The sequence below is a fragment of the Bufo bufo genome, chromosome 3, assembly GCF_905171765.1.
Source record: "Bufo bufo chromosome 3, aBufBuf1.1, whole genome shotgun sequence".
NCBI lineage: Eukaryota > Metazoa > Chordata > Amphibia > Anura > Bufonidae > Bufo > Bufo bufo.
In genome coordinates this window covers 611,194,867-611,215,715 of record NC_053391.1, presented here as the reverse complement: position 1 = coordinate 611,215,715, position 20,849 = coordinate 611,194,867, and the positions used below count along the sequence as shown (strand labels likewise).

Here is a 20,849-nt window from a genome sequence, read left to right as displayed (position 1 = left end):
ACAGAGGAACCAAAGAGCCATTTCGAGTAAGAAGGTCTTGACAGGCCCAGAGGGCCGGGGAACGCTGGAAGAGGAAGAACAGCGCTGACACTTGACACCTCAAGTAAAGGAATTCCAGTCCCAGGTCCAGGCCGGACTGGAAAAAAAGACAGAACCATGGGGAGAGAAAAGGTCAGAGTGGGGAATGCACAGCTTCCCACAGAACCCCAGACAAAAGAACCATAAGTCTTACGACAGATCCTGGACGAAATACAGCCAGGAGCGGACAGTAGCAAACCCGCTGGAGTCGCCTGGCAAGCGGGCGAAAAAAACCAATGTGATCAGGCGCAGACCAGTAACACGGGCAGAAGTCGACAAAACTGGTCCCGTCGGCCCCCGGGCAACGTTGTCCCGTATCCACCCTAGCGGGGGAGTAGAAGGACAGACTGAAAGGAACCAAAGGGCCCGCCCAGCATCCGCCAGATGCCAGGACAAGACAGGCTAAAGTCCATGCTGATGTAGCCATGTTCTACAGTCCCGGTGTGGGAGATCAAAGGACAATCTGGACCGAAAGGTAGTCCCCCCAAGTTACCGAGAAGGTAAGTCTACAGCAGGACCATTGACTTAGAATGGACCACGCAATCTGCACTCAGCGGGAGGACAGAACGCGGTAGACTCGGTAAATAGGCACAGCTAATACAGCCAGTGTGGACAAGGGAGACAGTACGAGGCCAAAAGGAACACCGGAACCATCCACATGAACAACCATGCTCTCCCCAGAGGGGAGGACAGTGAAGGAACAGCCTCTGAAGTCTGGCGGGACAGAAGCCACATCGGAGTGATCTGTACCGAGCGGGAGCCAAACAGAGCCGGCGAGATAAGGTAGTCGAGACAGAGGCCGGCATAACACCCTCCAATCGAAAGGAGGAGTGGGCAACAGGGAAGCCATAGGACAGCTCAAAAGCAGAACCCTGCTACACTGTGAGATGCCCGGTTCACCGCCTCGCAGAAGGCGAATACCCTGAGAACCCAAGGTGGAGGTCCTCCGGACCTGGGTAATCGAGCACCCAAGAGAATTTGGGTGACTTTCCCCGAGAAAAGCGGCCCGCACCTGGTAGCAGATCAGACTGAAGCGTAGAGGCGCCAAGAGGAAGGACTCATACCACACTACATCCGAAGAGGAGGAAATTGCAGCAGGCAAGGGAACCGCAGTCCTGCCAGAGCCAACGAAGAATTCGAGGGGCGCTCCAGACAACAGCACTCCCGACCATGTGACCACTAACGCAGGGAAGCAATACCGCGGAAGGACGAATGGGCACGCATCTAGGAACCACGAACACTCCCTGGAATAAAGGGCCAACTAAATGAATGAGTACCACCCAGCTCCGTGCAGCAGAGAGCAAGTAGAGCCCGTCCGGGTCAGGTGGACAGAATGAACTCCTTAGAGACGAGTGCAAGGCTTGCGGCCAGCATCGTATCCCAAGAAAACAAAAGTATGCCGCAGGAAGCAGGTGAGGCATACGTACGAGCAGCCCGTAAGCAGTGAGAAGGCCAACCCACCTACAGGAGGAGAAGGCATAAACGGCCCAAACAACGCACAAGAACGTTCGCTCACTGCAAAAAGGTTAATTCAGCGAAAAAGGGGGCTCGCCACAGAGTGCCACAGCATGTACGGAATTGCAAAGTGCAACCTGCAAGGGAGTTATGCACAAGCCTAGTATAGCATGCGATGGAACGCAAGCAGTCCGCCCCGAAAGGGGGGAAATTGTATCTGGCAAACTGCAGTCTGCAAGAGTGCAAAGGCCGGTCCCAAAAGGGAGTGATGCCTAAGGCCGTACCTACTTCAGAGAAGCAGGACATACCCTATAATCCAGCAGGAGGTCCACCTAGTGAAAGGGGAACATGCACAGGGTTATCCTAGCATTAAGTGAGTGTGCAATAATACACCCAACACTGATTTAGCGAGAGTGCTACTACTCTGCCAATGAAGGGGGACATGTACAAGTCCAGTACAGCCATACAAGGACAGCCGTGAATCTCATGAGCGTGCCAAATTCTGCCCATGGAACAAGGGGTGGTCACGCACAAGTCCAGCACCATATCCAATGGGAGTGCAAGCGTTCCACCCATGTTAGAGGGCCATGCTCATGGCCAGCAAGGTATCCGGTGAGAGTGTAGCATGCCGCCCAGAAAAAAGGGGGGGTAATGCACATGGCCAGCATCTCATCCAGGGAGAGTGCGTGCACCCGCCATGTATGGAAGTCATACACATGGCCAGCAACGTACTGGTGAGAGACAAACACAGTCAGTGAGAATGTGTGTATGTCACCTGAGGAAGGAAGGCATGCCCATGGCAGGCAGAGAATCCAGCGAGAGTACGTACACCGCCCACGGAAGAGGGGTCATGCATATGGCTGACAGCGGATCCTGCGAGAGTGCAAGCACCCCGCCATGTATGGGGTACTTACACATGGCCAGCAACGTACCTGCGAGAAAACAACCACAGACAGAGGGATGTATTTATGCTGCCTGAATCATGCCTATGGCCGGCAGCGGAACCAGTGAGAGTGCAGCATAGTAACATAGTACATAAGTTCATCATAGCCCATCAGAGAGAGTGCAGCGTTCCGCCTATGGAAGGGGGTCGTGCACATAGCCAGTACCGAATCCGGCGAGAGTGCAGTATTCCGCCTAAAAAGGGGGGTCATGCACACGATCGGCAACAGATCCAGTGAGAGTGTAGCGTTCCGCCTAAGAAGGGGGTCACGCACATGGCCGACAGCGAATCCAGTGAGAGCGCTGCGTTCCGCCCATGGAAGGGGGTCACGCACATGGCCGGCAGTGAATCCAGTGAGAGTGCAGCATTCCGCTTAGAGAAGGGGGTCGTGCACATGGCCGGCAGCAAATCCATAGAGAGTGCAGCATTCCGCCTAGGAAGGGGGTCATGCACATGGCCAGCACCGTATCCGGTGAAGGTGCAGCATTCCGCCTAAAAGGGGGTCATGCACATGGCCAGCCGGCAGCCAGGGAGAGTGCAGTATCCCGCCTAGGAGGGGGGGGATGCACATGGCAGGCACCATAACTGGAGAGATGATGAATGCTGCCAACGGAAGGGCCGCATGCACTTGGCCAGCGCCGTATCCTGGAAGAGGGCAGGAAAACTGCCTAAAAAGGGAAATGCCCTAGCACCGACGCAGGTTGGGAGCGCAACACTATGCCGCCTGTGGAAAGAGGGCATGCAGACATGCAGCACTACTGATGAGGCTGCAGCGTCCTGCGCAGTCCAATAGAAATATATATATATATATATATATATATATATATATATATATATATATATATATATATATATTTTTTTTTTTTTTTTTTTTATTAAAAACACAGCCTCTCTGAGGCTAAAGGGGGCCACCATATAGGGGCACAGATAGTCAGGAAAAAGGGGGGGGGGGCAGCCATACAGGCCCATTGGGAGCCGGCCTGTACCCAAAAGGGTTAACATGGATCCGGCCTGGAGGGCGGCTCTGCGATCCCCTGGGGGCGGAGGAACCTCCCGGCGGGAAAAATTTGCGCCTGGAGAAGTTCCCGCCCCCTCCACCAGAGGCCGGAATTTTGCGGCCTAGCAGGCCGTGAGGCCGGGGTCTAATCGCGAAGCCTGGGCCACAATTTGCGGAGCCCCACCGACCGGCACCGACGGTCGGCCGGGGCCTGCTGAAGTCAAGCCCAAAGCCGGCCGCGGGAGCCCACCCCGCTGGCCGGAATGGCGGCTTGCCGGCCGCGGGAGCCCACCCCGCCGGCCGGAAGAGTCGGGGGCCCGGAATAGCGGCTTGCCAGCCGCGGGAGCCCACCCCGCCGGCCGGAAGAGTCAGGGGCCCGGAATGGCGGCTTGCCGGCCGTGGGAGCCCACCCCGCCGGCCGGAAGAGTCAGGGGCTCGGAATGGCGGCTTGCCGGCCGCGGGAGCCCACCCCGCCGGCCGGAAGAGTCAGGGACCCGGAATGGCGGCCTAGCAGGCCGCGGAGCCTGGGCTAAGATTTTTGCGGCGCCCGGTCGCACCAGAGTACCAATGTCGGCCGGAGGCGAGGCCTCACTCCACAGCCGTCAGGCAGGCCTTGAGCAACACTCCGGTAGGAGATGGGGGGGGGACCCAGAGACCGGGTGCCTGTGGTAGAAATAAACTATGTTGCCGCTTCTGTAGCTGGCTGTGGAGACAGCCACTGGCTGCATGTCTATGGGAGCCAGGCAGGGGGGGGGGTAAGGCAGAAGGAGATTGCCGCTCTGCAGGTGCCAGCATAGATCCAGCAGGGGACTAGAGGCCCAGTATGGGGGTCAGGCACGCAGGAGACCGGGGGGGACGGGGACGTAGGGCTGGTGAAGCCTCTCTCTTACCACAGCCGTCTTCACCCTCGGTCCATTCCAGCAGGGTCGCCCCTTCAGCTACTGGCACCGTAGTGGCAGGACGCTGGAAGAGGGACTTGGCGTGCGGGCGACCCTTGGGCTGGCGGGATGCAGGGGAGCTAGGCTGCCCTGGTCCACCTTGCCTTCTGTGGGGGAGGCAGCAGTGCGGGTGACCGGCACTGGCGCAGCTCAACCCCGGGAGAACAGAGAGGTCTAGTGCGACTCTGTTATCCCTGATGATCTGGAACAAAAAGAAAATAAAATAGTAAAAATCTAAAATTTAAACAAGGAGAATACAGCCCTGCAGAGCAGGGAGTGTCTTGCCTCCTTGGACACTAAGCAAAAACTGGCAGTCTCTCTCTCCAGGCTGAGGGTATAGCTGTGGAGGAGGGGCTTAACAGTCTTCACTTAGTGTCACGCCTCCTATGGAGATGAGCTATACCCAAGGTCTTCTGTGTCCCCCAAGGAAACTGGGCGAGAAATAGAGATACAATTTCAAAATTTCACTTTTTTGGCAGATTTTCCATTTTAATATTTTTTTTCCAGTTACAAAGCAAGGGTTAACAGCCAAACAAAACTCATTATTTATGGCCCTAATTCTGTAGTTTACAGAAACACCCCATATGTGGTTGTAAACCGCTGTACGGGCACACGGCAGGGCGCAGAAGGAAAGGAACACCATATGGTTTTTGGAAGGCAGGTTTTGCTGGACTGTTTTTTTTTTTGACACCATGTCCCATTTGAAGCCCCCCTGATGCACCCCTAGAGTAGAAACTCCAAAAAAGTGACCCCATTTTAGAAACTACGGGATAGGGTGGCAGTTTTGTTGGTACTAGTTTAGGGTACATATGATTTTTGGTTGCTATATATTACACTTTTTGTGCGGCAAGGTAACAAGAAATAGCTTTTTTGGCACCGTTTTTTTTTTTTGTTATTTACAACATTCATCTGACAGGTTAGATCATGTGGTAATTTTATAGAGCAGGTTGTCACGGACGCGGCGATACCTAATATGTATACAATTTTTTTTATTTATGTAAGTTTTACACAATGATTTCATTTTTAAAACCCAAAAAATGTTTTAGTGTCTCCATAGTCTAAGAGCCATAGTTTTTTCAGTTTTTGGGCGATTATCTTAAGTAGGGTCTCATTTTTTGTGGGATGAGATGACGGTTTGATTGGCATCTATTTTGGGGTGCATATGACTTTTTGATTGCTTGCTATTACACTTTTTGTGACGTAAGATGACAAAAAATGGCTTTTTTTACACCGTTTTTATTTTTATTTTTTTACGGTGGTCATCTGAGGGGTTAGATCATGTGATATTTTTATAGAGCCGGGCGATACGGACGCGGCGATACCTAATATGTATACTTTTCTTTTATTTATGTAAGTTTTACACAATGATTTCATTTTTGAAACAAAAAAAATCATGTTTTAGTGTTTCCATAGTCTAAGAGCCATAGTTTTTTCAGTTTTTGGGCGATTATCTTGGGTAGGGTATGATTTTTGCGGGATGAGATGACGGTTTGATTGTTACAATTTTGGCGTACATGCGACTTTTTTGATCACTTTTATTACCTTTTTTGGGAAGTAAGGTGGGCAAAATTTCAATTTCATCATAGTTTTTTATTTTTATGGTGTTCACCGTTCGGGTAAAGTAACATGACCGTTTTATAGATCAGGTCGTTACGGACGCGGCGATACCAAACATGTGTAGGGAATTTTATTTTTTTCATTTTTTATCAGTGATAAATGTGTTTTTTGATTTTTACTTTTTTTTCACTTTTATTCACTTTTTTTTGACCCAGACCCACTTGGTTCTTGAAGATCCAGTGGGTCTGATGTCTGTATAATACAGTACAGAACAATATATATTGTACTGCACTGTATTTTACTTACACTGAACAGATCTATGCCTTTCAGCACAGATCTGTTCAGCACCATGGACAGCAGGACGCCTGAGAGGCGTCCTGTTGCCATGGGAACCTTCCCCGTCTGCTCAGAACTTCGCAGACAGGGGAGGGTAAGGGTAAGGAGGGGATCTCTCGGGGGGGCTGTCTGGGGGCTCTCTCCCTCTCCATCGGGGGGCTGCAAAGGCACAGCAGCCCCCCAATGGGAGAGGGAGGGAGCTCCCTGCGCTGTTAACCTTTTCCATACAGCGGTCCGTACGGACCGCTGTATGGAAAGGGTTAAACGGCTGACATCGCATCGCAGATGTCAGCCGTTTATACCAGGGTGCCAGCAATGTGCTGGCACCCTGGTATACCCACTGAACACCAATGAATTTTCAAGGGGAGGCGGGCGGGGGATCGCGATCCCGCCTGCCGCACCGCCCGCCGCCCGCAACCCTCCCCCTGCACCTCCCGCCACCATAAAAATCATTCGGGGGTGCAGGGTTGGGGGTGAATAAAACTTTTTTTTAGGCATTTAGCCTAGGTGCCTGCTCAATGATTTGAGCAGGCACCGGGTTCCGATCACTGCCAGCCGCACGGCAGTAATCGAAAATACACAGGGCGTACATGTACGCCCTGTGTCCTTAAGTACCAGGGCACAAGGGCGTACCTGTGCCCTATGTCCTTAAGAGGTTAAGAGTCTCCTCGGGATGCATGATATTCCATGTCTGAATAATACCAAAATACTCTGACCACAGTGTTGACAGTAAGTGTTACACACTGGAGGACACTTACTGTCACTTATAGCTGTCAAATCTGCTCTCCTCCATCTTCCCTGCCCTTATTAACCAACCAGGGACACGCAGGTAATAGATAGAAGGGAACAGAGCCAGCAATCAGTGCTGGCAGCAGATCAATAGTGACCCTTACGGCCCCTTTACACTGGTGAGCATCGGCCATATAAATCGCTAACAATTAGAGATGAGCGAATTTCATATTTACTGGTAAAAGCAGAATTGCGTTATGGATTTCGTTACCGCGGACCATAACGCAATTCTATGACGGAATGCAGAACGGAAAGCCTTTAGAGGCATGCCTTTATTCATTCCGTCATAATAGAAGTCTATGGGCTACATAAATCACCGCTCATCAGCACAGCCCCATTGAAGTGAATGGGTCCGGACTCTGTGCGGGTACAATGCGTTCACCTCACGCATTGCACCCGCGCGGAAAACTCGCCGGTGTGAAAGGGGCCTTGAAGTGGCAAAGATTACCCGATGAACAAGCAAAGCGCTCGATCATTCATGCGATCAACTAAATCAGCGATGTCCAACCTGCGGCCCTCCAGCTGTTGTAAAACTACAACTCCCACCATGCCCTACTGTAGGCTGATAGCTGTAGGCTGTTCAGGCATGCTGGGAGTTGTAGTTTTGCAACAGCTGGAGGTCCACAGGTTGAGCATGCCTGAACTTAAATCATCATTTGCCAGCAGCAGATCATGCTGTCTAAGCAGCACTCTGCTGCTGGCAAACAATGATTTTGCAAGAGGGGAGGCGATGGCATTAGCAATTGCTCCTACCCCATACTATGGAGGAGATTGCTGCATGTAAATGCACACCTCCACTGACGAGCAGGCAATTGCTAGGAAGGAACACTGCCTTCCAGACAATCGTCTGCTATATCTTGCAGCGTAAAGCGGTCTTTAGTAACAAAGCTAGTTATACATACACTTCACTGCTGATGGAAATTGAATAAGGCTCTTCTGTCTTTACTGGTGAACTGTCCTCATCTTCAGATAGTTTCTCTGCAAAATCTGTGGGGGAGGGGAGGAAAAAAATAATCACAAAAACTCTCGTGTTTTGTCCTTTAAGGTGGATTTACACGTACCGATGATCGGCCAGATTAATTCCCAATAATCTTGTCATCTAAATGTGCTGCCAATCAGCCGATGAACAAGCAAAACGCTTGTTCATCGCGTGATCCTGTCTTTCATGCAGAAACAACAGTTCATGGTTCCTGGACAGCATATCGTGCTGTCTAAACAGTGATCTGCTGCTCAGAAACAATGATTCGGTAAGGGGTCGAGGGATCGCTCATCCTCATACAGTGAAGGAGATTGCTGCCTATAAATGCGCGGTCTCCATCACTGAGCGAGCAGCCGACTGTTGGGAAGGAACAAGTCATTCCTGACAATCGGCTGTTCCATCGACCCGTATAAATCCACCTTAACTCCTCTTTGGCACAATTTACGTCTGGTAGAATTTAGGTATTACGGAGTATGAATTTTGTGAAGAAAAAAAAATAAAAAATGGCTTCACATTTTCTGAAAAGTCTCTACAGAAATCACAATTTTTTTCCCCCCTGGAAATTAAATGTAAAAATGGCTGTCACAAATTTATAGACTCTTATGGAAAGAAAGAAAATATTTAAATGGTCACTAAGATTTAAAAAAAAAAACTTTTGATGTCGTAGAAAAATATCAAAGGTTTTGATTGGTGGGGAACTGGAATCAAAAGCTAGGGAAAGAGACCAGCCCATATACCTTTTATTGTTTCCATTTTCTCTAGTAAAGAGAAAGAGTGCAATATGTGAGCGCTTCTCTCTCCTCGTTCTAGCGATCAGTAGGGGTCTCGGCACTTGGACATCCACTGATCAAAACCTTTGAAATCACTATGACCTATAAGAACTATTTTCAAAGCTCAGTGATCATTTAAGGACTCACACTGGATGGGTAAATTTTATAAAATATTAAATCAGTTTTGTGCAATGCTAATTACCATATGATTTAATTTTACGTAGCTCATAGATTGTATGACCTGCCTGTCTTTCTGTGCAGGATAAGTAATTGGGTAATTCAATAAGCCCTCAGTGAGCTTATATGGGTGTGGCGAGGCAGATCCGAGTTACTTCTCTCTGCTCTTCCAGAGTACATAATTCTTGGGAATTTTTCCTCAATTATTGGATCCTACAGGGCTCCAGATGGTGACCAAAACGGTCGCCAATGCGACTTAGAATTGCAAAATGGCGACAAGACTTTGTAGTCTTGTCGCCATTTGCGCCTAGACCCTCCACTGCTCTGCCGCTTTAAGAAGAAAGGTCTTGCATCCAGCAGACACACAGCAATCCAATAACAGAGCTCTGTTATTAGTGAGGAGGCTGCTGATTGGTCAGTATCAGCGTGGTGCCGTGCCATTGGCTGCTCCTCTCACACCCCCCCCTTCTCCTGCGCTGAACACATCAGCTTGCTTTTCGGTTATGAAGACGGGGAGTGCGCTCACTGCCGACTGCTCCATAGACAAGGGGCAGCTAAAGTAGACGAGTTTTTTCAGTCATGCGACGCACGGAGGTGAGCGTTCTGCATGCACTGCGCCATGTGCTGAGGGTGCCCTGTGCCCCCCATGTAAGTGGTGGAGAAGAGAGGGCAATGATGGTGGACCGCTGCAGTGCACTCAGCCAGTAACGCTGGGCTTGGTCTCCTCACACCAGCAGATGAAACAGATTCCATAGCTGGCTTACGGTCACAGGGCCTGGTGCACTTTGTGCTAAATAAAAAGAAAGGAATGCACTGTTGCCAGCACGACCAATCATCGTAATGTAGTGCAGGGTTTCAAATCGTGACAGTGAATGGGGTCGCATTGCAACCCTACAGTTGTGAGAATTATTGGGGCTGTCATGACAATGTGCAGGTCCCAAAATGATCCCTCACTAGTGGCAATGCTGCATTGCTACACTGTGATCTCTGGCCATGTGATGCTTGTCACAGCCAAAAGCCCCTTGCAGACTGGCGTTCCTCCCGCAGCGAGTCCGCAACGTAGCTCCCGGCCTGACCTTCCAGCGCTGCCGGGGGTCACATAGCATTATATTGATTTATGATGCTATGTAACCCTTACAGTTCTGGAATGTATTGGATAACACGGACATAATGCTGTGTGATTCCCGTCAGTGCTGGGAGGTCAGGCTGGGTGCTGTGTTGCGGACTCACTGCGGGAGTAAAGCTCGTCTGCAAGGGGCCAAAGTCACCATGTAGCCCCCAGGCTTATCTAACCTGTGGTTATGTAATAAATGGCCATTTGGGACAACCACTTTACACCCTCTTTTTTTTTTGCACTTAGTCCATCCTTTTTGTATGCACAGTACGGCTGATGTGCAGGAGAGGTCCAACGGCGCTCCTCATTAAAATATGGCTGTTACCTGCCAGGCTTCAGGTGGAGTCTCATCAGAACAGCAGCACCGCGGACATGGTAAGCGGGAGAGGTCGCAATTAGGGAACAAAGTTTTATGCAAATCCACTTTGGATGTTTCATCCGAAGCCCTAGTCGCAATAATGACTGTACAAGCGTCATGGACACCTGTACAGACAGTTTTTCTCCCTAAAAAATGTCTAATGCGTATGAATACGCACGATAATTTAACTGCCATTCATGGAACAGGGGAGCACGCGCCACTGCCGACTGCTCATGAAGTGCCAGGGACAGCATGGCGGGAACGGAGCCTCTGCTGAGTAAAGACCATGTGCCCAGGTGATGTCACCAGAAGTGCCAGCGAGCCCCGCAGGCTTCTATCTGCTGCTGGGAGCTCAATGTGGAGGTTTATGAATGGAAAAACTAATAGCCAAGAGCCTAAAGAGAACCCTGTTTCTGACCCTTATGTTACAACAAAAATTTGGAGACTAAAAAATTTAATTTGGCTCCTAAATTTTTCAGATTAGGAGCCAATGGCTCCTTGATGTTTTATTTTGGTCTGGAGCACTGATCCTAGCTTTTTTTTTTTACCATTTCTACACGTTTGTTCATGTTCTGTCTTGGGATTGCACTGATCTGGTTGTCTCGCTCTATTCTTGCTCTACAACAATGGTAAATTGGGTGAAGCAGACCACTGAATATAAAAAGAATTCTGTAATAAGGAGAACCAGTTTTTTTTCAATTTGGTTGTAAACTCTATAGCTGGAATTTCCTCTTTTTTTCTTCCCAACAGTCGGCTGCTCTTTCAGTGGAGGAGACCACTGCATTTACATGCACCAATCTCCTCCACAGTATGAGGATGAGCAGTCGCTATTGCAATCACTTGTCTTTACACAGCTGCATTGTTTCCAGGCAGATCTCTTTTTAGACAGCACGATGTGCTGCCCAGAAACGGTAATTTGGGTGTCTGCACGAACGACAGGATCACCCGATGGACGAGTGTTTTGCTCGTTAATCGGCGGCACCTTTACACTGGCAGATTGTCGGGAACGAGTGTTCACCTAAACGTTCGTTCCCGACAATTTGCCAGATTATTGCCCCTTGTAAATCCATCTTTAAGCCAGACTGTTTGCCACGCTAAAAGTCCAAACAAACAGGAACAGTCAGGGCAAGTAGAATACATGGAGTGACTTCATAAAATTATTTCCAGAAAATCATCCCCTTGTTTAAGAAGAAAAAAAAAAGAAATAAAATCACATAGGCTAATATGTGATTAAAAAACCAATGTATCTGAGAGGACAATTTTGACTGATCCATCATACTATTTTAGTATCTGAAGGGTGTTGTCACACACAGCTTTTTGTGGCAGGGGTTCAGCCAAAGCCAGCAGTGGATCCAGCAGGACGAAGAGGTATAAGTCTTTCCTTTATATATTTCATTCCCTTCCAACCCATTTCTGGCTTTGGCTCAAAAAACTGCCGCAAAAAGCAGTGTGACACCACCCTAAGGGAATGTTTATTGACCAACTGGCAACGCCCTGAACACCGAAATGACAAACATAATTAAATGTTGCCATCTAGAAAAGTCTTCCTGCACATTTACTAGAATGAATGCTCTGCAGTATTAACGAATACCTGGAAGAGTTCGCTGTGAGGGGCCTTCTACTAAATAATGTTGCCTCCTAAATTTGATAAATTGTGGCCTCTCTGGATTGATATATTTCAGGACAGGCATGGTGAAGATTGACGAGATACAGGATGCGACTGGTTTAAGGCAGGGCGGTGTGGGTGGCCTAATGTTCATGTGCACCTTGAGCATCCACTATAAAAGTATGTCAGGTTAGGATACAGGATGATGCTCTTTTAGGCTTAAAGGGGTTGTCCAAGTTATATTTATTGATGACCTATCCTCAGGATAGGTCATCAATAACAGATCGGCTGGGGTCCGAGACCCGGCACCCCCGCCGATCATCTGTTTGAAGAGAAGGCGCGCGCCGTGCCAGCGCTGCCTCCCCTTCACTGTTTACCTTCTCGCCGTTGCATCTGCAGCGGTCTAATCTCATACACTTTGCTGGTACTGTATTACACAGTTTTTTCTGCACGAGAATGATCGCGGAAAAAGCGTGCATAATCTGCACCGCGTGCAGGTGGCCTAAGGGTTTCATTATGTGTGTGGTCACACTTCTCTGATCACTGCAATGATAGACGACAGACACCGAGGTTACAATTTGTTGGGTTAGGCTCCTCTTGGACTAGTGCACCGATGTTTTGTTACAGGGAGTTGGAGAGGGGTGGTGGGTTGTTTTATTCCTTTTGGATTTGAAAATTAAAAATGAATAATTCATAATAAGAATATGAAATTTTTAAAATGCTGCCTCCAAGTCACTTTGCATCAATGCCATGTAAGGTCAGGGTTTGATTTAAATGTTTGTTAGTCCCATGTACGGAGATAGCTCAATTTTGTATTAAACTATTGAAAGAGAAGAGAAAAAAAAAAAAAAAAAAGGAGAGCGAGCGACGCCAATTCTAAGCTGGATAGCCGTTATTTTACATATGAATGCTGACCATACAATGCTGAACTCTTCTCCAATTCAATATTTCAATCAAATAGTCAAATGGCATACAGCATGCTCAGTATTCCAGATAATATTTGTATACACGCACAGGAGATTTGTTTCTTAAATTCCAGCAAATAAATCCATACATGTGAATGGGGTTGTGCCACTTGAAGACACTTTTAAAGCAATTGTACAGGATTGAAAAAAAGCCTATTTTCTTCTAAAAGCAGCACCACCCTAGTCCATGGGTCATGTCTGGTAGTGCAGCTTAGTTCCACTGCAATACCCCACATAACCTGCGGCACAGTTCTGGAGAAAAGCAGCCATGTTTTTCTAACTCGATCACTGGTCAGACACGTTGTTCACTTACCAGAATGGCAGGCTTCATAGTCCTCCAAACTTGCCTCATTCACTAAAATCCGAGCTCTCAAGTAATCTAAATGAAGCAAAATGAAAAAAATGCATGAGTTTCTATGAGAAATCAGTGGCGAATTAACATCTCAGGATCCCACAGGAACAAACTATCGAGTGCCTTAGACTCTGCCCATAAAGTAGGCCGCACCTTACCTGGAAATGTTCCCTTCAGCACGTGCCCTCCCTTTGTACTGCCAATATGAACAGTCCTGTGTCTACAGGTAATTCTAGTCGAGACCAGAGCACTATGCCAAGCATGGTAAATTATTTAAACTGGAAGAAATTAAAGGGATTTTCACAGACTTAAATACTAAAAACCTAACTCCTCGACACCCGGGACCCCCGCCGATCAGCTATTTGAGAAGGCATTGGTGCTCACTGTAGCGCCATGGCCGTCTCTCACCTTTCCCTAAGGCCTCTTTCACACGACCGTATGGCTTTTTCAGTGTTTTGCAGTCCGTTTTTCACAGATCAGTTGTTCCGTTTTTTGTTTCTGTTCTGTTTTTCTGTTCCGTTTTTCCGTATGGCATATACAGTAATTACATAGAAAAAATTGGGCTGGGCATAACATTTTCAATAGATGGTTCCGCAAAAACGGAACGGATACGGAAGACATACGGATGCACTTCCGTATGTGTTCCGTTTTATTTGCGGACCCATTGACTTGAATGGAGCCACGGAACGTGATTTGCGGGCAATAATAGGACATGTTCTATTTTCCACGTAACGAAAAAACGGAAACCGAATGCATAAGGAGTACATGCCTTTTTTTGGGGGGGAACCATTAAAATGAATGGTTCTGTATACAGAATGCAAAAAACAGCCCGTAAACAAAAAAACAAAAAAAAAAAAAACGGTTGTGTGAAAGAGGCCTAAGCCAGTGACCTGTACGCAACTCAGCCGCTTAGACGAGAAAGGCGCCGACCTGCGATACCAAGCACAGCCACTATATAATGTACGGCACTGTGCTTGGTGAGCACGGAGAAGGCCGCAGTGCTCACAGGAGCATCGGAGCCTTCTCAAACAGCTGATCGTGCTGGTCCTGGGTGTCAGACCCCCACTGATCAGATACTGGTGACCTATTCAGAGGATAAGTGATCAGTATGTAAATCTCAGAAAAACCTTTTAAAGGCTGTGCACACCCTTTGGGGCAATTTTTTTTATGATTGCATTTTACTCATTTTGGGCTAAAAATAATTTTTTTCAGTTGGTTTTTATGGAAAAAAAATGTCAGCAGTTTTTGTGATATTTAACCACATGTATCTTTTTTTTTTTTAAAAAAGCCCGAAGAGCGTGCTTTCTTCACCCTAGCAACAAAATCGTGCAGAGTGCCAAACAAAAAAACGTGCACTGGGTTGCGGTATATTGCAGGCCCTCTCCAACAGGAGAAGGGCCCCCCACAAACCATTCCCTATCCCTCTGGGCCTATGGCTCCTGCAAGGGACTGGGACAAGTGGCAACCCTCAGCCGAAGCCGAGGGTACGCCCATCTGCGCTCCCGGCTTTCACCTCAGCTGCCACCCAGGGCATCAGCCAGGAGCTTCAACAACGTCTAGACTCTGCCCGGAGGGAGAGCCCAAGGGGGTTTGCAGGCGGGTGAGGAACCAATATGGCCATACACACCCCCCCCTAGACCTCAAGGTGGGTTGCCCATAAGGGCGCTGCAACCTCGAAAATCCAATGACAAACAAACGTGTAAAATGCACACAGTGAAAACACAAAAATAAATAAGTGAATGTGTGCCGGTTACAGCCCGGACATTCGGCCGGAATTATGAAAATTCCTCATCTTGTCAAGGCTGAAGCTGAGCAAAGAGAGGTGTGCGCTAAAATTGTGAAGAAAAAGAAGTTCTGTGCAAATGTGCCATACTCAGTGGGCTCAGACACCCTGTGAGTTTAGGCACCCCAGGGTCACCACTCCTGGGGCACTATGCGCTTCGGGCTTTCAACACAACTACGCCTCCTGGCTTCGATCCAGCAGAGCCCAGGCCGTCTCGCACAGGGCCTCGCCATACCCTGCGCTGTACTGTTTACGGTTTCTCCATTCTGCTCAACATCCATGGTTCCCCATGAATGGCGTACAGTCCCAGGAGCTAGCTCAACTGGGTCTGAAGAACAGATACTACACTTGATCTTGGCCAAAAGGCCGAGAAGTGACCGCATATGTCAGACAATCCCTCCCGAGTCCTGCCAGCTGACAACGGATGTGAAGCCTTATCTCTGATCTCCTGACTTCAAACACTCATTATAGCTAAACTCCTTTGAAACTGATAAGAATATGGCTTAAAGGGAACCTGTCACCATGAAGATGCAAAGTAATCTGCAGGCAGCATGTTATACAGCAGACTGATATATTGTTTTATGGGAAAAGATTTATTAAAAAAAACTTAGAATCTGTTCATTTAAATTCCTGCTTATTCTGGGCTCTGAAATCAAGAAGGCGGGCCTATCAGTGATTGACAGCCACCTCTGAAGTCAAGGAGGCGGTCCTATCAGTGATTGACAGCCACCTCTGAAGTCAAGGAGGCGGTCCTATCAGTGATTGACAGCCACCTCTGTATACACAGTCATATAGGGAAGGCTGTCAGTCACTACAGTGGCATACACCTGAGCCTTCCAACAGAGGTATATGTTGGAAAATACTCCAGACGGAAATGTGATGTGAACAGAGCTTAAAAATACAGTGAGTTATTCATCAGCCCAACCTTTGTTTGTTGCCGAACCATCTTTGATTTTCTGACACAGAAGCTGCAGATTGCTCTGAACCTCCTTAAATATAACATCTATGTTCCCTTCCTTGCGCTGATTCTGCCAGAATATTTTTGCTTCACCTAGAAAAGCAAACATCACCGTTACTGTCAGTTAATAAATGCAGCTCGGCAGTACTTTCCATCAGATCCCTGACTGAATGAGCTCCCATGGGAATGCACTTTGCCTACAGAAATTGCAATCTGCTACTAAGAAAACAAAAGAATAGCAAAGAAAGCAGAGAACAAAAGGAATGTAACCAGATAAAATCATAACAATGGAGGAGATTTATCAAAACTGGAGTAAAAGAAAACTGGCTTATTTGCCCATAGCAACTAGATACCACTTTTCACTTTCCTTTGGAAAACGAAGGGTGGAATCTGGTTCTTGGTGGCAACTAAGCCAGTTTTCCTTTACAAAAGGAAAAACCTCCCCCAATATGCCTGCTTAGCCAGTGGCTTCTGATATGGATGCATGGTATGAACAGTCCGCAGCAAATGAATGGGGCAATACCAAATATGCCCAACTTTTATTTTATTTTTTAAAGGGGCTATCCCCTTGTTTACCCAGGCAGCCCCTCTGAGATGAGCATTTCATGCTCCAAAGCTCTCCCTTGCCCTCCGCTGGATTGTGCAGGGCAAGGGCTTTTTCATTAGATCTGGTGACGTACCAGGTCTCGGCTAGAGCAGCGCTAAAACCCGTTAGTGCCAGTGGCATCACCGAGAACACTAGCAGTGTAAAAATGTCAACAAAAAAAGCGCGATACTGGGCAAGGGAGGACATCGGAGCATGAAATGTGTGCATGAAATCTCAGAGGGGCTGCCTGGGTGAAGAAGGGGATATAACCGGGTTTAGAACTGAACCCGGACAACCCCTTTAAAAGTTTCATTAATTTAGCAAAAAAAAAAAAAATATATATATAAAATAAAAAACTAACCCATCACCATAAAAATGTAAAGTAATCTTCAGGCAGCATGTTATAGAGCAGAAGGAGCTGAGCAAATTGATCTCATCTCAGATGCCGCAGTCACTACTGACCGCAACATCTAAGGGGTTAAGCTGCTAGGCTTGGTGTTATCTCCAATCTCAGCGGCAGGAATATGGCTATGCATTACAGCCTAGTCCTGCTGCTGATCGCATGGCCACACCGACAGTTCTGTCACAAGGGAGGCGGATCACTAAAATTAAGAACAAAATAGCGCAACATGTTTCACCGTTTTGTCTAAAATAAATAAACGTACACCATGATGGAAACCCGATAGAGCGTATTATAGTCAATAGGGTCCATCATGTCATGAATCAGTCATTCCTATGAGAGAACAGAAAAACAAAAAGCCTAAGGCCTCATGCACATGACCGTATTTTTTTGCGGTCCGCAAAACGGGGTTCCGTTTTTCCGTGATCGTTTTTTCGCCCGTGGGTCTTCCTTGATTTTTGGAGGATCCACGGACATGAAAAAAAAAGTCGTTTTGGTGTCCGCCTGGCCGTGCGGAGCCAAACGGATCCGTCCTGAATTACAATGCAAGTCAATGGGGACGGATCTGTTTGACGTTGACACAATATGGTGCAATTTCAACGGATCCGTCCCCCATTGACTTTCAATGTAAAGTCAGGAGTTAATATACCATCGGATTGGAGTTTTCTCCAATCCGATGGTATATTTTAACTTGAAGCGTCCCCATCACCATGGGAACGCCTCTATGTTAGAATATACCGTCGGATTTGAGTTACATCGTGAAACTCAAATCCGACAGTATATTCTAACACAGAGGCGCTCCCATGGTGATGGGGACGCTTTAGGTTAGAATATACTAAAAGAACTGTGTACATGACTGCCCCCTCCCTGTAGTTAACACATTGGTGGCCAGTGCGGCCGGCCCCCCCCTCCCTCCCCTGTAGTTAACACATTGGTGGCCAGTGCGGCCGGCCCCCCCCCTCCCTCCCCTGTAGTTAACACATTGGTGGCCAGTGCGGCCGGCCCCCCCCTCCCCTGTAGTTAACTCATTGGTGGCCAGTGGGCCCCCCCCTCCCTCCCCTGTAGTTAACTCATTGGTGGCCAGTGGGCCTTCTCCCCTCCCTCCCCCTCCTAATTAAAATTTCCCCCCTATCATTGGTGGCAGCGGAGTGTACCGATCGGAGTCCCAGTTTAATCGCTGGGGCTCCGATCGGTAACCATGGCAACCAGGACGCTACTGCAGTCCCGGTTGCCATGGTTACTTAGCAATTTGTAGAACGATTATACTTACCTGCGAGCTGCGATGTCTGCATCCGGCCGGGAGCTCCTCCTACTGGTAAGTGACTTGACCTGTCACTTACCAGTAGGAGGAGCTCCCGGCCGGATGCAGACATCGCAGCTCGCAGGTAAGTATAATGGTTCTACAAATTGCTAAGTAACCATGGCAACCGGGACTGCAGTAGCGTCCTGGTTGCCATGGTTACCGATCGGAGCCCCAGCGATTAAACTGGGACTCCGATCGGTACACTCCGCTGCCACCAATGATAGGGGGGAAATTTTAATTAGGAGGGGGAGGGAGGGGAGAAGGCCCACTGGCCACCAATGAGTTAACTACAGGGGAGGGAGGGGGGGGCCCACTGGCCACCAATGAGTTAACTACAGGGGAGGGGGGGGGGCCGGCCGCACTGGTCACCAATGACAACACGGATCCGTCTGTATAAAAACTAACCTACGGCCACGGATCACGGACACGGATGCCAATCTTGTGTGCATCCGTGTTCTTTCACGGACCCATTGACTTGAATGGGTCCGTGAACCGTTGTCCGTCAAAAAAATAGGACAGGTCATATTTTTTTGACGGACAGGATACACGGATCACGGTCTCGGCTGCAAAACGGTGCATTTTCCGATTTTTTCACGGATCCATTGAAAGTCAATGGGTCCGTGAAAAAAAACGGAAAACGGCACAACGGCCACGGGTGCACACAACGGTCGTGTGCAGGAGGCCTAATACAGATGTGAACAAAGCCTAATACAGTTCTGTGTTTAAGCTGTTGTAGAACATTACAATATAGAAAACAGAGCAGCCATTATGTGGCCAACAAACATGCAGAAACGCATGGGGGGGGGGGGGGGGTCAAACTGACTATCAAAGCTATGTGTCCTTACTGTCTGGCTATTAATGTAACAATCTATTTAAAAGCTGCACCAAACGGCACGATGGCACAGTTTTCAGCCAGACAGCATTTCCCCCTTTACCCTTAAAAAGAGGCTGTGTAGCAGCTGGTATATCATAAGGAATAACGAGCCCCTACTATAAATTATAGGGCTCATTTACACGGCTGTATCCATTTTTGCGGTCTGGAAAACATGGATACCGTCCGTGTGCGTTCCACATTTTGCAGACCGGATGGTCTTTCTCCTGTGTAGAAAACCTATTCTTATCTACAATTACAGACCAAAATAGGCCACGGAACGGACATACTGATGCGGACAGCACACGGTGTGCTGTCCGCATTTTTTGCGCACCTATTGAAATGAATGGGTCCGCATCCTATCCACAAAAAAAATAAAGTTTTGTTTGCTCATTATGTTTTTGTTACTTAGGTGGATTTTTTTTGGTCTTTCTTGATTTTTTTTTTCCTAATACACAGCATTCTCTACAGAGAATTTTTTTTTTTTTAAGAAAATGGCAGTGGTAAGCCACCCTGTGAGCAAAAAACACCAGAAAACTCACCAGAAAAAAAAGCTAGTGGCCAAAAAAATAATAATAATCCGCCAGCACTTATTTTGGCAAAAAACGCCAGAGCCAACTCATGTGTGTAAGGACCCTAAAGAATATTCAAAGTCATGGATCTCTTTAGTGACTTCTAATAATCTCAAAATGCTTAAGAAACATTAAAATAATCCCCCCCCCCCCCCCCCCTCCACTTACGAACAGAAATGTTTCCAGTGGATCGTATTGAAGAAATGGTAGATGCTGGATCGGTTGCTTCTACATTTCTCTCTCTCCGTTTCATTGCTCTGCAAAAAACCCAATGCAAACACTGTAAGAAAACAAATAAGCAAGCGCTAGGAGATAAGACTATGTTCACACTGCATTAGCCATCTGTTGAAGGCATACAGTGGCATATGTTGTTGCAGGCCCCTACTCATCTCTACAAATCTAGGGACCTCAGCTGCCAGGGTCTGGGTGGGTCTTTAGGGAGAGGATCAAGAGAGGGTACTTACCTGTTCTGCCCTTGCAGAAATCATTTTGTTCTGTACCTACCAGGAAAGCCTTTTTCAGGAACCAACTGCTCAGGGAAGCTCCTGCCATAAGTGCCCATATATGGGCAATTACGCCGCTGGAGCTTCACCGAGCAGCTGGCGAAAGCTATCTGAATCCTGCTGCTGTGTCCAGGGGCTTGGGGGGTGACAATCAGAAAATTACTGGGGCTGCCTGGATGGAGCAGGCAGGGACTTACAGCCCATTTCCAAAATGCAGGAAGGATGCATGTCTAGCACTGACCTATTGGACGGTTGTATAATGTGAACATTATATCTGGATGATTGTATTGGCGCCTCGCAGCTGAAGGTTGGCTGCTGGAGAAGCTTCTATTTAAAGGGAACCTGTGGATATTTGATTATAATCTAACTAATTATATACAATCATTAACTACTAAAAAGTGCCTTAGATGTATTCACTTACTGGTGTGACAGATGGATACCTCATAATATACACACAAC

At 47.9% G+C, this 20,849-nt stretch overlaps 1 protein-coding gene and 1 pseudogene across 1 annotated transcript in view; both read right to left on the bottom strand.

The window, feature by feature from the left end:
* Positions 1-20,849, bottom strand: part of SETDB2 (SET domain bifurcated histone lysine methyltransferase 2) — a 56,515-nt gene that overhangs the window by 32,200 nt on the left and 3,466 nt on the right. The window contains exons 2-5 of the mRNA XM_040426023.1: positions 20,056-20,144; positions 16,123-16,248; positions 13,376-13,441; positions 7,996-8,080 (exon numbers count right to left, since the gene is read on the bottom strand). Coding sequence (XP_040281957.1) covers positions 7,996-8,080; positions 13,376-13,441; positions 16,123-16,248; positions 20,056-20,140 — 362 coding nt within the window. The 5' untranslated portion in view covers positions 20,141-20,144. The remainder of the gene's footprint in view (positions 1-7,995; positions 8,081-13,375; positions 13,442-16,122; positions 16,249-20,055; positions 20,145-20,849) is intronic.
* LOC120996702 lies at positions 15,491-15,575 on the bottom strand (annotated as a pseudogene).